The sequence below is a fragment of the Primulina tabacum genome, chromosome 9 (assembly GCF_025594145.1).
Source record: "Primulina tabacum isolate GXHZ01 chromosome 9, ASM2559414v2, whole genome shotgun sequence".
In the NCBI taxonomy this organism is placed as follows: Eukaryota; Viridiplantae; Streptophyta; class Magnoliopsida; order Lamiales; family Gesneriaceae; genus Primulina; species Primulina tabacum.
In genome coordinates, this window is record NC_134558.1 from 37,563,604 (window position 1) to 37,588,015 (window position 24,412).

At 34.9% G+C, this 24,412-nt stretch overlaps 4 protein-coding genes and 1 non-coding gene across 11 annotated transcripts; 1 reads left to right on the plus strand and 4 right to left on the minus strand.

Annotated features, from left to right (window-relative positions):
* Window positions 1–555: 555 nt before the first annotated feature.
* On the minus strand, window positions 556–6,510 carry LOC142555823 (proteasome subunit alpha type-2-A). Of its 2 annotated transcripts, none has more exons than XM_075666919.1 (12): window positions 6,402–6,510; window positions 5,946–6,023; window positions 5,771–5,847; window positions 5,239–5,303; window positions 4,517–4,563; window positions 3,945–4,020; window positions 3,092–3,159; window positions 2,357–2,426; window positions 1,477–1,562; window positions 1,221–1,283; window positions 818–883; window positions 556–725 (listed from the first exon to the last, which is right to left on the minus strand). In XM_075666919.1, exons 2-12 carry the CDS (start codon window positions 5,984–5,986, stop codon window positions 677–679), a joined length of 708 nt encoding a protein of 235 aa, XP_075523034.1. In that variant the 5' UTR covers window positions 5,987–6,023; window positions 6,402–6,510; the 3' UTR covers window positions 556–676. The 2 variants fall into 2 exon arrangements, with proteins under 2 accessions (XP_075523034.1, XP_075523033.1); XM_075666918.1 differs by having other exon boundaries at window positions 6,368–6,484.
* Window positions 6,511–6,938: 428 nt separating this feature from the next.
* On the plus strand, window positions 6,939–7,011 carry TRNAR-CCG (transfer RNA arginine (anticodon CCG)). The gene has a single exon. It is a non-coding gene; the product is annotated as a tRNA-Arg (tRNA).
* A 3,826-nt stretch (window positions 7,012–10,837) lies between these two features.
* Window positions 10,838–14,692, minus strand: LOC142555824 (phosphoglycerate kinase, cytosolic-like). Of its 2 annotated transcripts, none has more exons than XM_075666920.1 (7): window positions 14,559–14,692; window positions 14,229–14,425; window positions 13,747–13,824; window positions 13,392–13,652; window positions 12,805–13,122; window positions 12,433–12,591; window positions 10,838–11,930 (listed from the first exon to the last, which is right to left on the minus strand). In XM_075666920.1, the coding sequence occupies exons 2-7, from the start codon at window positions 14,421–14,423 to the stop codon at window positions 11,736–11,738; spliced, it is 1,206 nt and encodes a 401-aa protein (XP_075523035.1). In that variant the 5' UTR covers window positions 14,424–14,425; window positions 14,559–14,692; the 3' UTR covers window positions 10,838–11,735. The 2 variants fall into 2 exon arrangements, with proteins under 2 accessions (XP_075523035.1, XP_075523037.1); XM_075666922.1 differs by having other exon boundaries at window positions 14,554–14,573.
* A 2,172-nt stretch (window positions 14,693–16,864) lies between these two features.
* Window positions 16,865–18,973, minus strand: LOC142555825 (peroxisomal 2,4-dienoyl-CoA reductase [(3E)-enoyl-CoA-producing]-like). 2 transcript variants are annotated; one of them, XM_075666923.1, is made up of 6 exons: window positions 18,839–18,973; window positions 18,520–18,771; window positions 18,261–18,429; window positions 17,584–17,753; window positions 17,283–17,505; window positions 16,865–17,198 (listed from the first exon to the last, which is right to left on the minus strand). In XM_075666923.1, the coding sequence occupies exons 2-6, from the start codon at window positions 18,742–18,744 to the stop codon at window positions 17,044–17,046; spliced, it is 942 nt and encodes a 313-aa protein (XP_075523038.1). In that variant the 5' UTR covers window positions 18,745–18,771; window positions 18,839–18,973; the 3' UTR covers window positions 16,865–17,043. The 2 variants fall into 2 exon arrangements, with proteins under 2 accessions (XP_075523038.1, XP_075523039.1); XM_075666924.1 differs by having other exon boundaries at window positions 18,261–18,420; window positions 18,520–18,962.
* A 1,343-nt stretch (window positions 18,974–20,316) lies between these two features.
* LOC142555826 (nuclear transcription factor Y subunit C-3-like) lies at window positions 20,317–22,329 on the minus strand. Of its 4 annotated transcripts, none has more exons than XM_075666927.1 (3): window positions 22,188–22,269; window positions 21,441–21,482; window positions 20,317–21,351 (listed from the first exon to the last, which is right to left on the minus strand). In XM_075666927.1, exon 3 carries the CDS (start codon window positions 21,306–21,308, stop codon window positions 20,529–20,531), a length of 780 nt encoding a protein of 259 aa, XP_075523042.1. In that variant the 5' UTR covers window positions 21,309–21,351; window positions 21,441–21,482; window positions 22,188–22,269; the 3' UTR covers window positions 20,317–20,528. The 4 variants fall into 4 exon arrangements, with proteins under 4 accessions (XP_075523042.1, XP_075523043.1, XP_075523041.1 ...); XM_075666928.1 differs by having other exon boundaries at window positions 21,441–21,485; window positions 22,188–22,254; XM_075666926.1 differs by lacking the exon at window positions 21,441–21,482 and having other exon boundaries at window positions 22,188–22,329.
* Window positions 22,330–24,412: the final 2,083 nt, after the last annotated feature.

Here is a 24,412-nt window from a genome sequence, read left to right on the forward strand (position 1 = left end):
ATTACTATTATATTGTTTTATTTCAGATAAATATAACTATTTGAATGACGTTTATCCATTAAAAGCACGCATAACCTTGGAATAGTTAAATAAATATTGAGAAACAAATCAAAGTAATAATTTTTTTTTGAAAATTAAAAGATATCTATCAATATTATATAAAATACTTAAATCGTAAATATATATTGTTCTATTTTTAAAATCTCCACAACGACCGGCTTTTTTCATAAAAAAATAAATTTATTTAAAAAAAATCTAAAAACTTATTAAATATATAGAAAAAATATATTATATTTTAAATTTTTCATTATATTTTTAAAATATAGTACTTTTAAAAAAAATCGACTTGGACAAAATTGCGTGCCTACAAGACTAGTATACTTTATTACTCAGTTCGACAAGTACTGGAACGAAGTAGAAAACACACTAACACCACTCAGTCCAGTAACCAAGGAAACTCAAAAAATAGTCAATTGGCTTATCTGGAATGAGATGCAGGAAAGAAAAATAATCACCAGGCATTGTTGGATGTCAAGAAATGATTAAGCCATAAGAAAAGCCGAACTGCCCGAAGTATTCAAGTTCACAAGTAATTTTCCATAAACAACACACACCGCTTAAGATTTCTCGTTTTACAAGGTTTTCAAATCGATGACAAAATGATTAATCCATAAAACTACTCCACTTCCTGCAAATAATCCTCTATCTCGGATGGGGTCAGAATCCTGCAAAGAGATGCAGACTCCATTGTCAACAAGCTACAAAAGAATAACAGACGCATAGTGTGATGGGGAAAAGGTGAAAAGTAATGGCATACTTGAAGATTTGGTCGTTGCCAATCACACCAATCTCAATGTTCTTGCCAGATATCTGTCCCTCGAATCTGAAAGTGAATCACGTTAACAAAGTCAATAGGACAGATAATTGTCAAGCATCCAACATGAAAACATGAAAATGCCAGCAGATAAATATTGACTAATGTTTTCTCCTACAACTTGGGTACAATTTCATGAAGGAATCCATGGCCGTGGCACTGTGAGTGAACAAGAAAATATGAAACTTAAGAAAAATGCACCCTGGTAAAATACGAGAGTTTCTTTTCACAATAAAAAATGGAGAAAAAAATGACATCCAGTGCTCACTTCCTCCATTACAAACAAAAATTCGAGGGTTACACAATTATTTTATAACAATAATAGAACATGTAGATGGTGCCTTACCCCTCTTTTAGTGTCAAGATTGCAGTGTGCACGGCATCATCAAGTTCCATATCATTAGTATATCTGAAAGAAGTAAGTCACTGAATCGCAAATCGCTGAAAAAGCACAGTCAAAATACCTCAAAAGTATGAAGTCAGACGCGAAGAGAACATAGATTTCTTTATGCCTTAACTATCGTCACAGCGCAAGGAAAAGCCACATAAATTTTTATGAAGCAGCAGGATTTTCGTAGTGTAAAAACATTATGATAACCAACCTCTTTTCCAGAAATGTCTTTGCATTTGATACATTCTTTCCCATGGCTGAAGCCTTCCAGGAAAAATATGAACCTGATGGATCGACCTATGTGACCAAAAAATGAAAAAGAAATTGCCAGTTGATGGTTCTTTCCGAGACACGCCACATAACTTTCTTTTCACTGGTAAAATTAGCTGAAATTAAGATACATGCAACGAATTCCAAGATAGGTCTTCTGAGCTATAAATTGATGTCAATGTGACGGGCAACAATTATATTCACTGATGAAATGATCGCAACAGAGGGTTTGGGCTGTTATGCATTTTTAAAATACCAACAAATATGGTAATGCAACAATTGTTCGATCCTACCATTTATGTTAGAGCCACAGTCATGTATCCAATTCTAATGAATTGCAAGTTGATGCAATGATTAGGAGAGGCTTACTGTGGAGCAACAATTAACCCTTTTGTCAGAACAACCTTGACTGCTGCACAATTTTAAAAAGTTTGATTTACGTCTTAGCTGCCAGTCCGGCACACAATTACCCCCGGCCCCATCACAAAAGCTAGAAATTGAAGAGGATGGAGAAGACTAAAAACGTCACCTACTAATTAAATGTAACTTTATATTTTAAAAAATCTACAAAACTTGAGACACAAAACTACAAAAGCAATGAGATGCGGGATGCAGATACAGAAGACGACCAAAAAAGTCACCTACTAATTATGTAACTTCCTATTTCATAAAATCAACAAAAAGTGAATAAGAGCATTGAGATGCAGATCCACCGTATACACATTCCCTTGCAATATCTGGAATGAAAGGAATGGCTTTCGTGATGAAAGCCACAATGAAAATGCAGAACACAATTCCAGTACTTAATGTTGTTAATATACCTGATAAAGCTGTGGACCTTTGTCGTCATATCCAGCAACCAAGAGTGAAACACCAAATGGCCTCACACCACTGCCATAAAAGCCAGAAAACTAAGAAAATATGGTACAAGCACAATGACGCGCTAAAAAACGTAACAAGCCAGCTAATCCTACAGATCATCCATAAGGAAGTATAGCATGACTCTGATTAGGACTTAAGGCACGCGGATTTAGAAAACATGAATACAGATTTAGCAAAATGAAAATGTATTCAAAATAATTCCCTCAAGTTCTTTCTTGTGGTCAACATGAGAGAATCTCGAGGAAGATTCAGCTGAAAATTACTGCCTTATTGATCATTTGGAAACCTATGGAGAAATCACAGGTGTCCTAACTAACAGTTATAACATGATGGATAGGGCGGTAACACATCATAAGAACAAAAAATCGCTCTATACTACAGATAGATGATCAGACAGTCAGAGGAAAACGATGAACCTGTTAGTACCGCGTTTAAATGCTGCAGTATTAAAAATCTCAGCCACAATCATTAAGAAAAAACTGTCACAACTCATTTTTTACTGGTTTTGCCTGGTCAATATCCCGAAGCTGGTTAAAGTTTCTATTCTCCAAATCAATTAAATATTTTTAAAGTCACCAATTGTAGACTTGCCATTCATGAAAGGACTCACAATCGATAAAACAATCTCGCCTCATTAGTGCCAGATAAATCATGCGACAACATGTAACACTTACCCCGATTGAGTGAATTCCTGCATAACGGTGGCAGTTTCCCTCACTAGTTGAGTCACTGGGATTTGTTCCTGTAGTTAATGGTAGAAAAAGTGAACGGGCGAGCAGAAAATATTAGTGTCATGCTACCCCACAACTTCCAAAAATTATTAAGGTATCGAATAAAGATATAGCTGGTATGGAGAAGGCAATAAAAGTGTCACAAAGTTTTGTATTTTTTTGCACTCCAAAGCCTTCCCAGTAGCTCCAAAGATGGTCTCCTTTTATTCATTCCCCCCAAATACACCACAAAACACCCACGTCAAACTCCACAAATAAGGAAAAAGGGAAAGAAACTCTTTTTCATATTACTTGGAATATAAACAAAGCTACAGCCAGCTAGATAAACCTAAGTAAAGTAGTAGTGAGTTCAAAGGAAAGTCATAGACCACCTGGTTAAACATGACCAAAACAGAAGAGTCAACTGGGATGTAATACCAGCTGTTGCTAAGTGATGAAAATGAAAATCATCCCAAAGTTTACATGAAAATAACACCCTGATGAATAGTAATGAAAAAAAGGATGAAACAGATAGATCATATCGTCCCTAGTGAATATTAAATTCATTTCAGAGTAGATTGATTTGATTACTAACAACTAAACAAAATAATTTCAAGATAGTTAAAGTCAAAGTCACGACTTTCAAATGCATGTAAAAATAATAAAATTCTGGCTTCCATCAAGCTTCAAAAATACATATACAAAGACAAATAAACTTCGGATCACTAAATTTGTATAGAAACAAAGAAGTACGAAGCAAGTGGTTATAGTTACACCAGAAAAGGAAAGAGAAGTCATATGTGGAGCAGATGAGTACTTTGTATAGGCGATAATATTGCTCTGCTTGTTTCCTACTTTTTCTAACCAAAACTCGAGAATCAGGGCCCATTCCACTGAAACATGAGAAAATAATTAGTCAACTCACCTGGGAACTGTTACAAATCTACAAAACATTGAGAATAAAAATAAAGCAAGTGAAGAAATTTGATATTCAGACATTTACTGGCAGTGGAGACTCATTTGATATTAAAATGAAAAGCTCCAAAGCTTATTTGAAAAAAACAAATTCTAACTCTGCGAGCCCCTAAAATACAAAGCAAAAACTGAAAAATATTTGGTCTTTATTGATAATGTTTGGCAAATCCCTCCATGAAAAATAGAGTCTGGTGCACATCCACATTAGCCTATCATATGTAAAACCTATGACCAGAAAATCACCTCTATTATACACACATTTTATAAATCAAAGGCCTCGACGCAAATATCGTTATCATTGCAAGAAATGCTTATTCCATATAAAAATTTATTATAGATACATTTTTAGAAAAATAGACGAGGTGATACGCATGTTTAAGATCAAAGGTTAGAAGTCAGATGATGAACATCAACCTGTAAACGACTCCAATGTTTGGAGTCAAAATCTGAATCTTCTGCACCTGCAAAAGTACTGACTCTCAGAAACCAAGGATATCACATCCAACATAACTAACTTCAATTTTAAAAAAGGGTAAAATGTGAGATAGTGAAAAAAATGTGCCAGAAGCACAGCAAATAACACAAAGTAGAAAAATTAATACACGCTTCAAATAAAAAATGTGGAATATTATGTTTTAAAGGACAAGGTAGCAGGAAAAATATTGCTTCGGGTGCAACCAAAAATTTCTCGATAGTGAATATAATCCCAAGAGTATGCGATCGGTTTATGCCAGAGATAATCATTAGAAGGTTCGCCTTGAACCACCAAACTTTACGACTAGAAAACAAGGTCAATAAGGAGAGATTGGGAAAAAATTAATAGGGTAAGCATTAAGTTTTATGGTCTAAACTCTAAACTGCTGACAGGTTCAACGGGAGATTAAGTGTACAGAGACAGATATATAACAAGGACTCAAGGGGAGTGTCGATTGGTTTGTTAAAAGACAGAGTAAAAAAAATAAACAGATATCCATCTGCAAGCTTCCAGAATACAACTGGAAAAAATTTTTAAAGTTCCAAGTATTAAAACCTAAATCCCATTGATAGTCCATCTGCACTCTTCCAGTACAACTGAAAAGGTCTTAAAGTTCCATGCATTAAAACTTGAATCCCATTATTGTGACTAAGATACTTACAGATGTCTCATCGACCAAAATTGAAGGTAATTTCTTCTCTGTTGCAATAACAACGCCATTAGCAGCTGCAACCACCAAAACATAAGGATAATGAGATTTTTTTTATCAAATGTTTTCCTTTCCATTGCGCAAGCCACAGGTTACTTAAAAAATGATGGAAATAGGACTAAATATTCTCCATGAGCACCATAATAATGCCTTTTGTGTTGACTTCAGGATAGAGATCCTGATAAGTTTTCCTCGTCAAAATTTAATTTCAAACCCAAAACGCAAACCTTTAAATAATTAGTCATAGATAGTAGACAGGGTAAATCAGAAGTTTGAGCTGAATCTAGCCTGTTAAAACGCAAAATCTTAAAGCTTAAACTTAAGAAACCCAAACTCATGCCATACTGACGCTTTAGCATTCTCTCACGTTCACAAGAATGTACGGTACTTTCTCAAGTCTCAACTAATGATTACCATACCCGAAGATCCTAGTCAGTTGCGCTTAATTATAAAATAATGTGCAGGGATAAAATTCAAAATTCACCTTTAATTCCTAAGGATGTTTGACCAGATCCAACAGCAGTCAAGGCATGTTCGATCTGAACGAGTTTTCCTGAAGGGCTGCACAATTATTGGGAAATAACACCACCTGAGTTTATATATATCAACTTAAAACAAACAATATAAAAACAACCAATCATCAAGCCAAGAGCGCATACCTGAAAGTAGTGAGAGAGAAGGAATACTGGCTGTCGCCCATGATTTCTTGATTTGAACTTAACTATTCGAAGAAATAACTGCAGAATAAACAAAACAAAACACACATTTATTCTGACTATTCCAACAGCTAATATTTAGACACTAGAAAAAATTAGGCCCTAAGATTCAAAAATCAAAATCTACAATTAGACTTTGAAGTGGATACAGAAATGAGCCAGAAGGTTTAATTTTATTCAAAAAATAGGTATTAACAAGATGGTAATCTGGAAAATGCACCGACGAGGATTAAAACCCAAAGTTTCATAGCCACAAATAAGTATTTTTTTCTTGATAATCACTAGAACTACAAAACATTGAATGATCAGCGATAAAGTTCCTAGAATCAATGAAAATAATATAGATCAAGGGGACAAAATCATACGAAAGATTGAAATGCAGCTGCCAAAAGTGCCTACAATTTTGCAGAGTAGAACTACGGGGGACGAGTTTTTGAGACAGCTTTCTTGTGCGAGAAGAACGAACAGAGTCCATGGTGGGCCTGAAACAGTGATGGGCCTGAACTTATAATTAATAGGTGTTTTGATTTTGTTATTACTTTGGGCCTTATTAATTCAACCCATTATTCTTGTAGCCCACAATTATCATAAAAAGTCTTTTTATAAATTAAAATCAATGTTAAAGAATAAATTTTTTAACAAAATATTATTTAATTAAATTCTGTTTAAAGTTTGTATAGAAATAATTTGTCAGTGGATTCCCTTTTTTTTTATTTCCTTATTTGGATATTATTGTTAACAAACTCTAAAGAAGTCTTGACTCTTGAGAGGTAATATTACTGTCAATATCTTTCCTTAATAATGTGAAATCATCAGCATCAATAATAATTATCATTATAGATTTGGAAAAGCTTCAAATTATGCCTATAAAATAACTGCTCGCAGCTAAGACAAAAGAATTTAATATAAGTGTAAAAATATAAAATTATACTTAAGGATCGCGTGGCCTAATGGATAAGGCGCTCGCCTCCGGAGCGGGAGATTGTGGGTTCGAGTCCCATCGCGATCGTCTTTTTTTTCCTCTTCTTCACTTTAATTTTATTTTTGACAAATTCAACTAGCAAAACTGCAATTCTGAACCAGCAATAAAATATGAAAATATTAGAAGATACCCGGATCGAAAAAGGTCATAGACTTTTGGCATTGGCTTCGTCAACAAATAGATCTGTCACGAGAGAATAATCTGATTTCCGATCGTTAATGGCGCTTATATACGAAGTAATAGCTGGGAATATGAGAACTAGTAGTCAATAAATATGAATAATTGAAATGTCCATAAATTGACAAGGCAAGGAAAAATTCAAACAAAAAATCCTAAACATCCACATACTATGGAAAGTACGGTCTCGCAGATGATGCTGAGTCACGAACATTACAAGGAACAACAAGAAGCACCAAATGTTTAGTCGATGTCCAACGTAAAAGAATGCCTAGATGTAATAAAATATATTTAGATGTGCAGAATTAAAAGTTTATAATCATACATCCGCTCTCATCTTTTTGATAACAAAATGAGTATCGGAGCTGAGGGTCGGTTTAACATTTGGAGGTCGCAGCATGTCCAGTCATTAACAGACAATCCAGAACCAAAAGACTGGACTGTGTCTAGCTCCTCCCTACAAAATAAAGGAATAATATTTTAGAAGACGAATGATCATTAAACTAATGAGGCCTCCAGGTGCAAGTATTTTTGCCGTGGCTTCTAATGCAAGGAGCAGTCGTTTCTGACTGTGTTTTAATCCTTTTGTCGCCTCCTGGAAGGTAACCCAAGTTGAATGCAACTAACCAAAAGAGCAAGGCTGCATTCACAGTCCAAATTGATGTTCACATTATTCATCTTTTTTCATCACAAAGTTGTAAAAATACCTCACGGTGTGACACCCTTGGGAACAATTTCTTCCATTTTGGTATGGCGAAGGGCATACAGTTCTACGGGAGAACATCGCAAAAAGAAAATTCTCAAAATTGGTCTCTTCTCTCATAGATAAAAGATAAAACCAAGCATCAATAAAATACTAAAACAGATTGTCAGAGTTCATACAGAGCATCAATTTTTAATAAACAAGAAAAGAAAACAAATGAGTTTGCGACTTCTTTGCACGATACATGCAAGCCTCTACCAAAATATCCGAGCAATGTACACAAGAAACCACACCAAATTACCGGATGACAATATCCCTATTTTGTTTAGTCTCTACCAAAATATCCGAGCAATGTACACAAGAAACCACACCAAATTACCGGATGACAATATCCCTATTTTGTTCCATGAGATAAATGGTCCCCCAAGACAAACTAATTTGCCAGTCGTTCAAACAGAAAGTCTCCCCTGACACATGGAATGGATTGGGCTCTTCCAAGTTCTTAAGAGCAGAATCATCTGCTAACAAAGCCCATGCGCACAAAACAGACCATAGCATCACATCGATCACATGCATAGCAAAGTTTTAACATAAATACACATAAAAGACATCACAAAATAATATCTCACAAGCAATAGCACACCAGCAAATAGTTCATGTTCCAATACAATAACATAAAGCATATAGTTGAAGTATAACTCGCACCAGTTCTAAGCTGCATTTCCTAAGTTTAGCCAAACATCCATGATCATTATCAACAATTATTAACTTGGGTCAGAATGCCATAAAAATATTAACAGATACAAAATAGCAGCCGTCATGTTTCAATCGTTAAGGGATCAATACCGAGCATAGCATCAAATACACGAACACAAAATAACCTCATCAGGGCTGACGGACTGATCCAACATAGAAGAAGTGCTTTCCAAGGCATTTTTTTTTAAGGTCCGTTCCATAAACACGACCTCTGTGCGTTCTATCACCAATCAACTTTAGCAACGTTAAGGTATCAAACCCATTGCCACAGGTGGCATCTACTACATCTCCTTTTCGAACGACATTCTTCCATATCCTAATATAAGAAAAACCATCAAATTCCGTATCAGGTAATAAGAAAGACAACATAATTAGCAAAAAAAGCTTTCGAGATATAACTAAGATTGTTATTTGGCTAGTAATTGCGCCCCTAGATCTTATTCGACCGGAGAATCGATAAACACCTACAAGTGAGCTACTTCAGTGGCCTTCTTCTTGCCGAATATGTATCCAGTCACAACATCTTCTAATCATGAATTATCACCGAAAAAATACGAAAAATTACAAAAATAAATCTAGAAATTAAGCACAAATCCTTCAATGCAACCGTTGAAATGCCAACAAGGTGAACCTGAAAGGAGGGAATGACGAGATTGGGGAATTGAAGTGTCTTGAGCAATGGAATTCGTAAACATGGAAGCTTTCTTGGGGCTTTGCTGTAATTTGGAAGAAAAATTCGATGAAGGGGTGGAGAAGAAGAATGTGAGGCAGTTCTGTAATTTAATGAATCTTTCAGGCGAACGACGAAACAATGGAAGCCATTATACTTTCTTCTTCGCTGCTTCAATTATTATGTAATGGAAATTAACTTATGATTAGATAAACATGGTTTTGTAATTGGTATTTTTACACTCCCAACTTTATGATTTTTGTCTTGTATTTGAATCATAAAGGCAACAATGATATTTGAGGAATTGAACAAAGTAATTTAATATCGCGGACACCTAAACTAATATAAAATTTTCGAAATAGATTTCTTGTCTCACGAATCTTTATCTTAAGACGGGTCAACCTTACCGATATTCACACTAAAAAATAATATTTTTAGCATAAAAAGTAATATTTTTCATGGATGACCAAAATAAGAGTTCTATTTCACAAAATATGACCAGTGAGACCGTCTCACGCAAGTTTTTGTCAAATTTTCGAGCCAGCAATCACGATAATTATGTTTAAAAAAGACATCACGTGTTACATTATTTAAAATATCATAAATGATACTGCTTAACAAAGCATTGAATTACCCTTCACCGTTAAAAATTAAAGTTTGATATTTTTTTTATTAATAATTAAAAAAATTACTCTCATTTGAGATGCCAAGACTCTCAATGGCTTTTTAATTCAAATCACACCGAATATATAAGATGTTTAGTTAGTTAGTTGGGTTAAGAGGACTTATGACTATTATTTAAAATTCTTATAAACTTTTACATCTTATAAGTTATTTTAGTAACTTATAATTTGTGAGATCTTAATTTATAAATAAGCTGTTAAAACGTTTGAATCAATTTATTTAAATAATTTTAAAATGTTAATGTGTTTAGTATTATAAGATTTTTTTTATTATCAATATTATCATAAAAAATATAAAACCATTAGTTAATATATATATATATATATATATATATATATATATAGGTAAAATATTAATACTTTTGTTTTTTATATTAGAACAAAATCATATTTTAATTTTGAAAAAAAAAAACAAAGTGATAAAGTTGAGATTTAAGAAGTGAAAAATAAAACGAGGATTTAAAAATATATGATATTTTGGAGAAGTAAAATATACAAATAAATTTTTTTTTTTGAAAAAGTATTGTATCTCAACTTTTTAAAAAAATCTATCAAATAACTTATTTTGACAGCGAATGAGTTATTTGTAACTTTGTTTTACCAAAAAAATTATGAGAACGTTTAAGATCTAAAGCAACTTATAAACTGTTTATAAAGTTTATAAGATCTACCAAACATAAGGTTAAATTTCTCGCCATCTTATACATATAAAAAAATACAATTATTTTAATTTAAAATAATTAAAAGCTACAATTTTTGGAATTTTTTTTAAAAAAGATTGGAAATTAAAGGAGTGAAGCAGGGCTCATCAAATAATTTAAAAGGTTTTAATTTAAGAAATAAAACAAACAAACAAAAAGATAATAAAAAAAAATTGAAAGGGCCATCAGGTCCTTATATTTAATCAAATGAGTGTCTCACATATCACTCATCTTGAGCTATGGTAGTTGCGATTATTATTAAAATTGTAACTACAGTTTCTACAAAACAAGCTATTACAACATTGTTGTATCTCAACGCGATCTGGTAAAAACCAGGGATGACCATGGTTCGCTGTCGCGGTCGCGGAGATCGGAACTGATGCTACCGTTCCAGTTACAATGAAATTTCGCGTAACGGTCGCAGAACGGATATTTAAAAAAAATTTTATAAATATATAAAAATTAAAAATTTTGGAAAATATTTAGAAATATAAAAATTAAAATAAATATTATTTAAATAGATTATTTGATGTAAATAAAAAATTTAATTTGGCGACGGTTTTATCCAAACAATGCATGTGCTCAAAATTGCATTATTTGTACTACAAAGCAGATACGACGTGCAATAGGACCTACAATTGCATTATTTGTACTAGAAAGCAAAGATATGTGCATTATTAAATCCGTCGCTGATTCGAATTAATTTAGCGACAGTTTTTATTCAACCGTCGCCGATTTTAATTTGGCGACGGTTTTATTCAAACCGTCGCTAACTATAGCGACGGTTGAACAAAAACCGTCGCTACATACATAAAATCGTCGCTAGTAGCGACAGTTCAAAACAAAACCGTCGCGAATTGCGTTCCGGTTCCGTTCCACCATTATATCCTCGTTTTCGGTATATTAAACGCCGATACAAGCCATCAACCTACACACCCCGGAACCTCGTCAAGGTTGCTGACGTTCCGGTTCCGGAACGCCCGTTCCGACCGTTCCGGCGAACCATGGATGACTACAACTAAAGACAGGACAGTGAAAAAACCAAAACAGCAAGTAGCCACTCAAGCGTCATTGAGGGCAAGAACTCCCGGAAGCATTTTCCCCTCGAGAAGTTCCAAGCTGGCACCTCCTCCGGTTGAAATATGCCTCATCTTGTCTGCAAGACCAACCTTCTCGACTGCAGCAACAGAGTCGCCTCCCCCGATGATCGTGGTCACCCCCTTTCCACTGAGTTCTGCTAGTTTCTTGGCAATAGCCTGAAAAAGATAATCAGGAGCACCAGATACCAAAAGAAGTGATTTTTCAGCCGGACGAATGACTCACAATATTAACTCAGAACCAGATTAAGTACGACTCGATTTAAACCTGTGTGTTAACATAGCAGGTTATTTGGTCAATGAACAGGCCCAGCTTATCAGGAAAGGTTCTAATATTTTCAGGCAATTTTGTCAGGCCCAAAACAAAATTTTCAAATTCTCTGAATACATTTTTATAATTCGGTATGACCAATTTTTTTTTATTAAGTCTATATTTCTTCATTTTATCTTCAATTTCAAAATAAAATATAGATGTATATATAAAAAACAAAACAGTCCAAGCCAGACAGATTTATAACATGATGGGCTAATTTGATGTCAGACCAACATAATAGAAAATTCAGCTAATTTCGGCTTCAATCCCCCCCACCCCAACCTAACATCCTTGAACAAAATTCGCTATAGTGTCGTTTATCAGTCGAATTGAAATTTCAAGTCATACCTCTGTTCCAGCAGCAAATTTTTCAAACTCAAACACACCCATAGGTCCGTTCCAGATGATTGTCTTGGTGGTATCTAAAGCTTCCCCAAATGATTTGATACTGTCAGGTCCGATATCCAAACCCATCCAGCCATCAGGGATTCCAGATGCTGGAACAATCTTAAAAGAAACAAAAAACAGAAACATTTTATTCCTCGAGTACATATTGGTACAAATGCTCTTCAACTCCAACCATTTTCAATGTTAACTACCTACCAGAGCATTGAAGCACTCGAAATGTAATATAACAAAATGATCGTTTTAATGGTAATTGAATAAAGAAATATCCTAGTGCAGAAAATTAAATTCACATGCTACACAAGAATTGCCTACCTTGCTGTTGGCATCAGCAGCAAACTTGTCAGCAACAACCACGTCAGAAGGTAGCAAGAGAGAAACCCCCGTAGCCTTGGCCTTCTCCATAAGTGAAGTTGCCAGATCAAGCTTATCTTCCTCCACAAGTGAGGACCCCACAGCATATCCTTGAGCTTTGTAGAAGGTAAAGATCATTCCTCCACCCAGTAAGAGAATGTCCACCTTTTGTAACAGTGACTCTATGACACTGATTTTGGTGGATACCTTTGAGCCGCCAACAATCGCGGCAAAAGGCTTCTTGGGGTTGGTCACAGCCCCAACTAGATAGTCGAGCTCCTGAAAACAAAATCAAGTGGCGAGAATATAACTGGGTAATACTGGTACCATTTTAAAATAAGTATCACGCAATAATTATGAGAAGGAATTACTGCTTCTTAACCTGAATAGAATTCAGAGCATAAAATCACTAAACAAGTTTTTATTCCGACAGTGGACAGCATCAGACTGTTTGAAGAGACTATATTGACAAGTAAACATATTAATGGTTCTATCAAAATATGGACAACAGCTTCAATACATCTTAACAGAGTTCAGATGACACAAACCTTCTGCATAAGGAATCCGGCAACCGAAGGTTCCAAATACTTGGCCACTCCCTCTGTTGAAGCGTGGGCTCTATGAGCAGTTCCAAATGCATCATTGGCATACAAATCAGCTAGTGATGCAAGCTTCTTTGCAAACTCGGGATCATTCTTTTCTTCTTCTTTGTAAAACCTAACGTTTTCCAGGAGAACAACACCTCCCTCAGGCAGTCCAGCTACCAACTTCTCAACTTCTTGACCAACAAAGTCATTAGCCATCTTGACCTAGAAATAAAAATAAAAAAAAAAGGATCAGATAAGCAAAAAAACAACTCGCACAAGAAATAGATCGACTTTTAAAACTTATGGGCCGACATACCTCGACTCCAAGAAGTTCAGAGAGTCTAGGAACAAGAGGCTTCAAACTGTACTTTGGAGTCACGCCTTTTGGGCGCCCCTGAAACCCATGTAAATGCTATTTAATCACTTCATATCATAAAAGCATCTCTATGCAATAATTTCTCACATCACTTCATTACACATTTAGCATCAGGAGAACCTTCAGCTTTCCTTCTATTTATCAATCTTTACAAGATATTCATATTGCAAAGCCATAACTCCATGGATAAGAATCTATGAATCATTGATAAACTTCTAGAAGCAACACAAACCACGGACTCGTCACAACATTACAATCCTTATACACCATGTTTTTACCCCAGGGTGATGAGCACACAAAAGTCATAAAAATTTATAAATAAATTATCCACCACTGATCTAATCATAAAAAGAATTGAGAACCGCAACTACAACAAAAATGGCAAATCCTTCCAGGAGAATAAACTTGTACAACACACGTACGAGGTGGGAGCAGAGGATGACTTTGGCACCATGTGCAGTCAAGTACTTGATTGTGGGGACGGCAGCCCTAATCCTGGTATCATCGGTGATATTGAAGTTATCATCCAAAGGCACGTTCAGATCCACTCTAACAAAAACTCTCTTTCCCTTCGGATCGTCTTCCTTCAAAGATCCCACGCTCTTCTTCGTCGCCATTTCTTCAATTCACACAACAAATCATTAAAAAAGCGCGCACACACAAAATCAACAGCTAAAATTACATAAAAAACGAACAAATTATATCTAAAAATATGATTATAATATGTAAAATGATCGGCTAATGCAGCTTACGCTGATAGTATCAATCATGGTTTGCCAAAACGGGATCGGAACGGCCGGAACGCTACCTACCTTGACGGAATTCGGGTGTCTGGAGGTATATGATGTGGGTCGGCGTTCCATGCATGAAGAACGACGATTTAACGGGAAAACGGAACGGGCCACGCTCGGAACGAAACCGGAACGCAATTCGCAACGGTTTTATGTATGTAGCGACGATTTTTATTCAACCGTCGCCGATGGTTTTATTAAACCGTCTGCCAAATTAAAATCGGCGACGGTTGAATAAAAACCGTGGCTAAATTAATTCGAATCAGCGACGGATTTAATAATGCACGTATCTTTGTTTTCTGGTACAAATAATGCAATTGTAGGTCCTATTGCACGTCGTATCTTTGCTTTGTAGAACAAATAATGCAATTTTGAGCACATACATTGTTTGGATAAAACCCTCGTCAAATTAAATTTCTTATTTACATCAAATAATCTATTTAAATGATATTTATTTTAATTTTTATATTTATAAATATTTTTCAAAATTTTTAATTTTTATATATTTATAATATTTTTTTAAAATACCCGTTCCGCGACTGTTCCGCGAAATTTCATTGTAACTGGAACAGTAGCATCCGTTTCAATCTCTGCGACCGCGACAACGAACCATGGTATCAATAGGAGAGTGATCGATTCCTTAGTTCAGTTCAATGTCTATGATTTATTGTTGTCGTAAAGAATTCACAAGATAGCAGGTGGAAATCTTGAGAAAGCTTTGCGCTTTTTATATATTATGATTATGATTATGAGTTGAGCTGCGTTTTGCTAAATTGAACCGTGGCCCGTAATGCGCACGGTCTTCCCACTCTGTAAATTGACATAATGGCCCCTGAAGTGTGCTTTCCTTCTCTTGTTCGGTGCGTCAAACATTTATTCCACCCTCCACGTACGTACATTGTTGGACCTTTTGTTTTTGTTTTTTGTTTTTTGTACATTTTTCATACAAATTAAAATCCAAAATTAAATTAAAAAAACAATTTTTAAAAAAACATTCAAACCACTTCCAATTATTTTAAGAACACTTCATAAATTGTAAATGGTAAAAGAGGTTCAGAAAATTGGCTAGCGTTGAAAACGGGAGCAGCTAATACGTCACAGTGCATGCTTCTTGGCTGGTGTATTCTTGCCAATCTCATGTCATTAAAAATACTAAATTAATCATCTCAGGAGTAATATACAATGCCGAGTCGAATATGTAATTATAATAAAAAGCTATATGTTCCATTACACCGGATCATTAGTCACGTCCCTCAAATAAAAATACAAAATTTTCCATTTTCATATTTAAAAAAAATTGCATAATTTTCAATGAAATCGATTATTTGAAATTTTTTAGCTTAGTGAAACTTTGTAGTATTATCCCTATAATAATAAAATCACTCTTTTTGTTCAAACTTTGGATATTTTCGACATATTTTAACATTTTAGTTTGGACAATAGAAACAGATGACATTAATAATTACTCATATTTTGCGTTAATCATCTATACAACATATTTCCTAAAAAAAATACAGAAGGGAAATTGGTATAACAAAGAAAGAAGTCCTTTTTGTAAAGAAAGAGAAAGATGCCGTTCACCCCCTCGAATTTTCATTAATATTTTATTGTGATTCAACAAGAAAAATTGAACATGTACAAAGCGGTTTAAAAGAATGGATCAGGACAATGCCTATACGTTTACACTGAAACTGCAACAGCTTCATCGAGGGCAAGGACACCAGACGACGTAGCAGGGAACTTCCGAAGAAGCGGGTCGTGGGGACACTGAGGGAAGCCCTGCTTGTGGTGGATGAAGACTTGGCGATGCCAGAGAATGCAGGAGAAGCTGGAGTCGACGCCATTAGTGCTCCCTCTGCTTGTGCTCGGGGAATGAATGAGGAATAAAATGAGAGAGGTGGGTTATGTGCGGATACGAGTTCAATTCTTATCGTGGAGTTAAAGGTAGGCGGCGATGTTATATGATTTTGAAGCTCATTCTTTGGCCTTTCGCTCATCTTGCTGTTTTTTTCTTGTGATCTATATTATTGGTCAATCTAACTTGTTGCACGCACATATATGCACAACCATCTCACCAAAACAACTTCAAACGCCGAGTTTTGTTTTTAAATAAATAAATACGGGTAAAATATAGTTTCAATGGAAAAAAGTTTATTTATTTAGAAGTTAATATCAATATTTATATGACATTGTAAAAATTTTCATTTAAGGTTTTTCGTATCTCAGATCTTCCAGAAGATTGTTTCCTCTTTTCCATTCTAAAAATAGGAGCATCAAGCTGGTCATAGAAATATATTTCAGGAAATGCCATCAAATTGTTACTGCCTTCGTGAACATGCACTAAATTCTTAAAGTCAAAAAACATATATCTATGTTACATGCCATAACTCCACTGCATGCAGTTGGAAAAGCAAGTCCACAAAACAATGCAAGTTTTTTTCACAGGCTACAGCTTGCTGGCAGGAATTCCAGTTGGTTCAGCACGGGATCGTTTCTCCACAGTCCGAGATAGTTGCTTGACTGCCTCCTTGGGCAGGTGGCGTGGCTGGGTCAACCAAAGCCCTCCATCAACAACGAGAGTCGTTCCATTTATATACTTGCCTGAATGTATAATTCAAAGTGGTCAAGATTACATTAGGAATAAACAGTTATCAAGATATAACCGTAAGTGCCAAGATTACGCACCAGCGACAGAGGCAAGATATATAGCAGCCATTGCAATATCCCACTTCTCACCAACTTTATAAAGCGGCATATATTCAGCCCCTCCAATGGTTATTTCTCTAGGCAGAAGTTTACTCATGCCTGTGGTATCTCCTATAGGTCCTGGTGCAATCCCGTTAACTCTAATATCATAGTCCGTACCCCATTCAAGAGCTAAATTTCGTGTGAGGGCATCAACGGCAGCCTAGAGATAGAAGTTGCTAACTTAACAAGTTTTCAAGAAAGCCGTAGTGTTTGAACAGATAGGATGAAAATCAGAGACCTTAGCTGCAGATACATGGATTTGATACCAATATGCCGTGTAGTGTAAAGTGGCGCTGATGTTTAGAATGAATCCCCCAGTGGATGAGTCATTACCTGATCCGCCTTTCTTGAGATATTTAAGTGCTTCGTGACACATGGTAAATGTTCCAACGGAATCAATATCCATCACTGCATATATGGATATAAATATAATCAAGTAGTTTTGAAGCTTTTCTCAAAAAAAAAAAAGGAAACTAGGGAATCCTTTGCTGTGATTTATGACAGATAAAAGTGGTATCAAGGATCAAAAGGTGTCTGAAACATCAAGCAAGGTCGTCAATTGGCGAGAAAGTTGCACTTTGAGTCATCTTCGAAGGGATTTTCTCTCATCTTACACATGGACGATACGCTTATTAGCCTTATTTTGCGTAATGACTCGTAGGGAAGTGAGTGATGATTAAGTCGAATTCTTTCCAGTAACAGATTCGATTTTTTCGGGTGGACAGCCAACATGTGAATTATCCATCCTTAAGATAATATTGCTCGCTGTCAGATTATCATTCACCGCTCACGCACGCCAGCTATGATACAACTATCATTTTCCGATACAAACTTATGATTATGCTCTTGAATACTTAAAAACTCAATTCTCGTTTCTCAGAGGAATAACAAGCGGAAGCCAAAGCCAGACCAAACCTGTTTTAAAACCATTAGGTGAAAGATCCTCGGCGGGGACGAGAAAATTTCCAGCAGCTGCGTTCACAAGGATGTCCAGCTTTCCAAACTTCTCCACAGTTGCCTCCACCACTCTCCGTGCATCTTCCGGTTTCCGAACGTCCCCTTCGAATCCAACCGCCTGAAAATCCTTAAATAAAATTAAAGCATGACTGCTAATATACCCATTAAAGAATTACAACATGGCGGAGATTACTGATCAGAAAGGAAGAATTTTTACGGGGATTCCAAGAGATTGAAGTACGGAGACGGCGTCGTGGATGACGTTCTTGCGGCGACCCATGATAGCGATGGATGCTCCGTGTTTACCGAACTGGGTAGATATCTCAAACCCGATCCCCGACCCGCCTCCGGTCAACAGAGCTACTTTGCCTTTGAGAATATCCGGCTTGAATGGAGACTCCATTTCCAAATTCCTCTTGGATGGTGCTAATACACAGCTCATTTGATTCTTCTAGTTCGATTGATGACTCTGTACATATCACTGAAGATGAGTCAGGTGATCGGATAAGTCAGAGTTCAGCGTAGCATATAGGTACCTTGGCCCCGTTCGGCTGTTGCCGGCCTAGTTCATCACATTTGAGAAAGGAGCTTTCTTGGACTTCTGTTCTCTGCCAATCATCTTGGTGGGCCATATCTAAATGGTTGAAATGAGACTCCCCACCAACCAAAAATTAAGATGAATAGTCGACAGGTTTTCATCGGCGGTTCCGTTTGATTTTCGATTTTTTTATTTAAAAAATATATAATTCGATATGTTTTTCTTCAGTTCGACAAGGTTTTTTAACAAATCAGTTTGATTATTTCAGCTCGATTTATTCGATTTTGATAATCATATAAATTAATAATTAAAATATAATATATCATTTTTTAGTTAATTTTTAATTAAAATTTTGTCGTCGTAAGATTCCATTTCTTAGTATTATGGTCAAAATGAACTCCTCCCTAGCATCTCTTCCAAGGTGATGTTTCAATATTTTCTTATCATTTTTCTCTTCTCTTTCAAAAATTGAAAGACGAAGAACTCTGAACTGAAGTAAATAGTTGTTCCAAAACATAACCTTTTCTTCTACCACAACAGATTGGCCTTAAAATATAAAATATAAAGTTTAAATTAACTAAATAAATAACAATCAAATAAAATTAACAAAAATATTCTTAATAACTAAATATCATCTAATAAAAATATAATCTTAATAAAGTATAAATAAAATTATCAATGTAATTAAATTTCGATTTTTCGATCGGTTCGATATTGACAAATAAAATTCGAAACATACCCAAACTTCAATTTTAATATTTATATCCAAATTTAAAATTTTGATTTTTGTTTGAGTTCAATTTTTGGTTTATTCGGTTTGGATTTACGGGTTTTTCGGTTTATTCGAACTTTGAACACCTTAATTATCAACGTACTTATGATACAAAAAATGATGATAATCAATTAATATAAAATTTTAAATATATAATATTTTTTGTACTTTTCGATTTAGAAATTTATATCCTGTGTAACCTACCAGACCCAGATCCTACCCGAAACATTAAACAACCAAGTAGTCTAACGTGCTGGGGTTGACGACGCCTCGATCCAAATAATTGGTCTAAATTTTTTTTAATTGGTCTAAATTTTATAAACAAATTAGACCAGAGAGAGAGGTATTATTGATATCTCCGTGTAGTTCCCCTGACCCAGATCCGACCCTAACATTAGATACCCGAGCCCATTTTACAAAAAAATGTTAGACTCATGCTTGATACAATTAGGCTAGAGTAAGAGCCGAAAGCCATACACAGAGCCCGAACTGATATCCATTCCGAAAAAACTTTCTAAGACGGCAAGGCCCTAACAGCCGAGTCCATATCTTAACCCGAGCCGAGTCCACCTGGATATTGCAATGAATACGTCAAATTTCAATTAAAAAAACATTACATATAATCTGATGATAATATGCCCGACACAACAAAGGTTTTATCGCTATTGTCGTAGTTTTGAGACATGCCTGACCACAAAGGTATCTTTTTGAAGAATAATGGAATGGTCGTAATTTTCTAATTTATTCGCAAGTAAATTTTGACATAATATAAAATATATTACACTCCCCTCATCAACCAAATCCACCTGCTAAACATCATATAGGGCTTCTGCTAGATATACTGCACAAACTTCCAAACAGTGTAATAAACATCTTTCAGCGATAATTCAGTAGAGCTCGAGCATTATCCATTCGGTTATGGGTCACCTGGCTGCTGCTCCGGTGGCTGTTGCTGAGTATGCATCTGTGGCCAGGCCACGAAAGAGAGAGGTGGTCTCGACTGTTGACCCCCATAAAGTGCAACTTGATCAAGCTGTGGATTGTGTTGGGGAGCATAGTAATATGGAACTGCATCTGCAGTAGATCCCATTATTGGAATAGTAGCTTTAGCGATTCCAAGACCCTCTTCCTTCAATTCATCTCTAGGAATGATATCAACCAGAAAGTCAAACACGTCTGTTCTGGAAATTGCAGCTGCAATGTCGTTCTTCTGTAGAGTCCGTCTCTTATTCTCTTCTGTGTGAACCCAAGCCCGCATTGTCAGCTCCAAGATGAACATCTCACAAGCCTTAGCAAATATAACTGGAGCTTCAGCAGAGATCATTCTGACATCTTCATCAGCTTTCATTATCTTTTTTATGCGAGCTAATGGAAGACTGTGGTTCTTGAACTCTATAGTTTGTTCGACTTCTTGCATTTGGTTGGCCCAAAAACCTTGGAGTTGCTGTTGCTGCTGCTGACTATGGAACTGCTGAGCTTGATGATAACTAGCAAGCTGTTGTTGAGTGGGGAAAGTAGATGGAAGCTGAGTTGGAGAGGAAACGGCGGTAGCTGGAGTGCCGGTGGCCACCGTTGGTGTTGTTTGATAAGAAGTGGCATAAGCCATTTGACCACTCACTGGTACACCTCCCGCAGCTGCAATCTGTTGCTGCCGGTTCTGGTGTGCAGGCAGCTGTCGCTGATCCGAACTATTCATGGCCACAGGCGTTGGTATTTCTGCTTCAATTCTAAATCCAGAACTGCAAGAAAAATTGGATTAAGCAGATTACCACAAATTGATTCAACCAAGAATGTACTAACTATGACGGAAACAAAAAAATCATCTAACATCCACAGCAAATCCCACTGTGGCTCCAAGTATCAACAACACCTGCTATACATAATGAAAAATCAACTCTCCGTTAGGATTCGATTAATGAAATTGACTGATGTATTTGGAAGAGAAGATTTCGAAAAAATATTAAATGACTACTTTGATAGAACTTTTGAATTCATACTCTATAATTTTCTTGATTTTGAAGGAGGGATGAATTTCAAATTCTGATTTCAGCCAAACATTCATGGTGTATTCCACGAAGCTCAAATCTATAGATCCAAATGCAGCCTACATCTTCCTACGCACCTTAATGTTAAACTAAAGTTTGTACATATTATGATACATAACAATCAGCCAGTGAACGACATATTAAGTACAGATAAAACATATGCCATGTGCAAACTCTGTCACTAAATGGAAAACCTTCGAATTTTATCTAATATGCTTTTTAAAAAGTGAGTCTTGGTTGCTTAATAATTTTATATCACACCTTCACATAAACAAAAAATTTTAAAAAAAGAGTGAAAAATCGCAAATGAATAAATAAATCTATAATCAAAACTAAATGAAATAGCTTGAAATTAGGGGTACATATCTGTCCAAACCTAAGAAAAGACGAGATTTTAACCAATAAACATAAAAGAATCCTAAAAATTGTGCTTAAATCCAAAAAGAGGTTCGAAATCATCATCATCTTATTTAAAATTCAGCTCACGATAAGGTCCACCCAAAGAATAACGTCGCTTAAGCAAGATTTACCCAGTCGGAATATTCGTCGGCGTGCAGAGAACCAAACCCTGAGAGAGCGCTGACTGCCGATGTACGTAAATGTAAATATCATAGAGACGGCGGACAGAAGTTTTGAATATAAGAGACTTCTTAGGGAATCGGGCACCCAAGACACGTGTCGCTGCGTGAGGCCAATAAGATACTGTGTTGGAGAGTAACACGTGTCGAGTCATTACTGACTACTAGCTGCTTTCACATGTGTGACGCACTCACTATTAGAGTTGAAAATTATGATTTATGCTTCCTTTTTTTAAAAAAAAAAGTGCTATAAATTTTTTTTTTCAATTATTCTTTAAAAAAAATATTTTGTGAATGTTTTAATAATTTTTTTTAAATAAAATTTTATTCAAACTCGTATTTTAATTTTTAAATTTATAAAACACTAATTTTTTTAAAAAAAAATTGTGCAAACAGAACCTAACTTTTCGATCCAATAAATTATTCTATATTTTTCATGACCTCGAAAATCCTGCTCACTTGTTCATGAGTTGCGACTTCCAAAGCAAGAAGGGAGTTGGTTGAAGCCTCCCTTAAATTTATTCTAACGTACGCTCTTGTGTGTTTTGTTTTTATTGGTCAATCAACAAATCAAATGAATCATTTATCTAAAGCAGTTGATTGTATGACTGGTTTGAAGACCGGATTATACATTCAGTATCTTTTATTTCTGTTGTATTTGTGTCTGACTTATTACAACGAATTTGATGTTACAGTTTTTTTAAATAGTAATGAGAAAAAGAAAAAAAATTGGCGCACATCGATGTCATAAAACACAAGATCTGCAATTAATTTTATTTATTCGAAGTTAATAAGTAATTTTCGTATGCATTATGGGTCGGTCCATTTCCAGGACCATTTGCTCTAGATCTAAATCAATAATAATTAAAAAGTTCGGCTCAATTAGGATCTTGGGAGGAGTAGGTCTCGGTCTCACAAATCTTTATATGTGAGACAGATCAAATCTAACGATATTTACAATAAAAAGTAATATTCTTAGCATAAAAAATAATATTTTTTCATGGATGACACAAATAATATATCTGTATCACAAAATACGACCTGTGAGACCGTCTCACATAAGTTTTTGACTCATAACAAAGTCGCATTCGGAAAATTATTTTCTAACATTCAAAACTTTTATTATTATTGACATATATTAGGAGATAAGATATTATAATTGATGAGTCATAAATCATAATTTATATGATATAAAAATTTTTAATTTAAGACAAGATATCGACTTTGATACTTATTTATAACAAAATATTCCCTCTCCAACTAATTTTTTTATAAAGTATAATACAAATATATAAGACAAAAACTTGTGTGTGTGAGTCTCATAGGTCGTATTTTGTGATACAGATCTCTTATTTGGGTCATTCATGAAAATATATTACTTTTTTTGCTAAAAGTATTAATTTTTATTGTGAATATCGATAGGTTTGACCCGTCTCACAAATAAAGATTCATGAGACCGTCTCACAAGAGATCTACTCAATATGTAAATAACATAGATCATCATTATCATAATCATTGTTATATATACTTTATTTTATGCTATTATACATATGCATCTCCAAAAATCAAACGAAATGTGTTCCCATTTTTCTCAAATATTATGTACTGAATCGATACTAAAACTACCTCACTTTATAGAAAAATATAGTTCGTGATATTTCGATATCTCTCCCATAAAAGTAATTATTGTTCAACGACATTTTATAACATTTAAATAAAAAAATTCCGTGTTTCATAAATCATTTATCAAAGTTATATATTTTAGAACACAAGACACCGAATAAAAAAATGCCAATATATATATATATATATATATATATATATATAAATTAAAGGACGGCCATGACACCTACACACAATTTATGCAACTAATATAATTTGTATTGTCATTGAAATGTTTCTGTCACCATGAGAAGAATTAGAAATGTCTGCTATAAAATATCCATATGTATGAATAATATGAAAATAACCTATAAAAAATTTAAAATCTTCCTATCACCAGACAAAATTCAATTTAATTTTGATCAAATTATGTCCATGGAATTTAGATATAGGTGGTGACATCAGCGATTTATTCAGATAAACAAATTTCGAAGAAAAAACGAGGAGAATTGTAAAAGTTGAGAACAAGGTCAAACACGAGAGCTATTAGCTTATTACGATAAGATATTTTACGA

What these genes read in the sequence shown, in the direction of transcription:
- LOC142555823 (XM_075666919.1), bottom strand. Translation starts at nt 5,986, where the DNA reads ATGGGCGACAGCCAGTATTCCTTCTCTCTCACTACTTTCAG. An exon ending in TTTTGGTCGATGAGACATCT is followed by an intron (nt 4,564 to 5,238) that starts GTAAGTATCTTA and finishes GTACTTTTGCAG; the next exon opens with GTGCAGAAGATTCAGATTTT. An exon ending in AACATTGGAGTCGTTTACAG is followed by an intron (nt 4,021 to 4,516) that starts GTTGATGTTCAT and finishes CTCATGTTTCAG; the next exon opens with TGGAATGGGCCCTGATTCTC.
- LOC142555824 (XM_075666920.1), bottom strand. Translation starts at nt 14,423, where the DNA reads ATGGCGACGAAGAAGAGCGTGGGATCTTTGAAGGAAGACGATCCGAAG. An exon ending in CTGCTGATGCCAACAGCAAG is followed by an intron (nt 12,592 to 12,804) that starts GTAGGCAATTCT and finishes GTTTCTTTTAAG; the next exon opens with ATTGTTCCAGCATCTGGAAT. An exon ending in AATTTGCTGCTGGAACAGAG is followed by an intron (nt 11,931 to 12,432) that starts GTATGACTTGAA and finishes TATCTTTTTCAG; the next exon opens with GCTATTGCCAAGAAACTAGC.
- LOC142555825 (XM_075666923.1), bottom strand. Translation starts at nt 18,744, where the DNA reads ATGAGCTGTGTATTAGCACCATCCAAGAGGAATTTGGAAATGGAGTCT. An exon ending in TTCAATCTCTTGGAATCCCC is followed by an intron (nt 18,430 to 18,519) that starts GTAAAAATTCTT and finishes ATTTTATTTAAG; the next exon opens with GATTTTCAGGCGGTTGGATT. An exon ending in TCCATGTATCTGCAGCTAAG is followed by an intron (nt 17,506 to 17,583) that starts GTCTCTGATTTT and finishes TTCTATCTCTAG; the next exon opens with GCTGCCGTTGATGCCCTCAC.
- LOC142555826 (XM_075666925.1), bottom strand. Translation starts at nt 21,435, where the DNA reads ATGATTTTTTTGTTTCCGTCATA. An exon ending in ATTTTTTTGTTTCCGTCATA is followed by an intron (nt 21,352 to 21,412) that starts GTTAGTACATTC and finishes TTTTTCTTGCAG; the next exon opens with TTCTGGATTTAGAATTGAAG.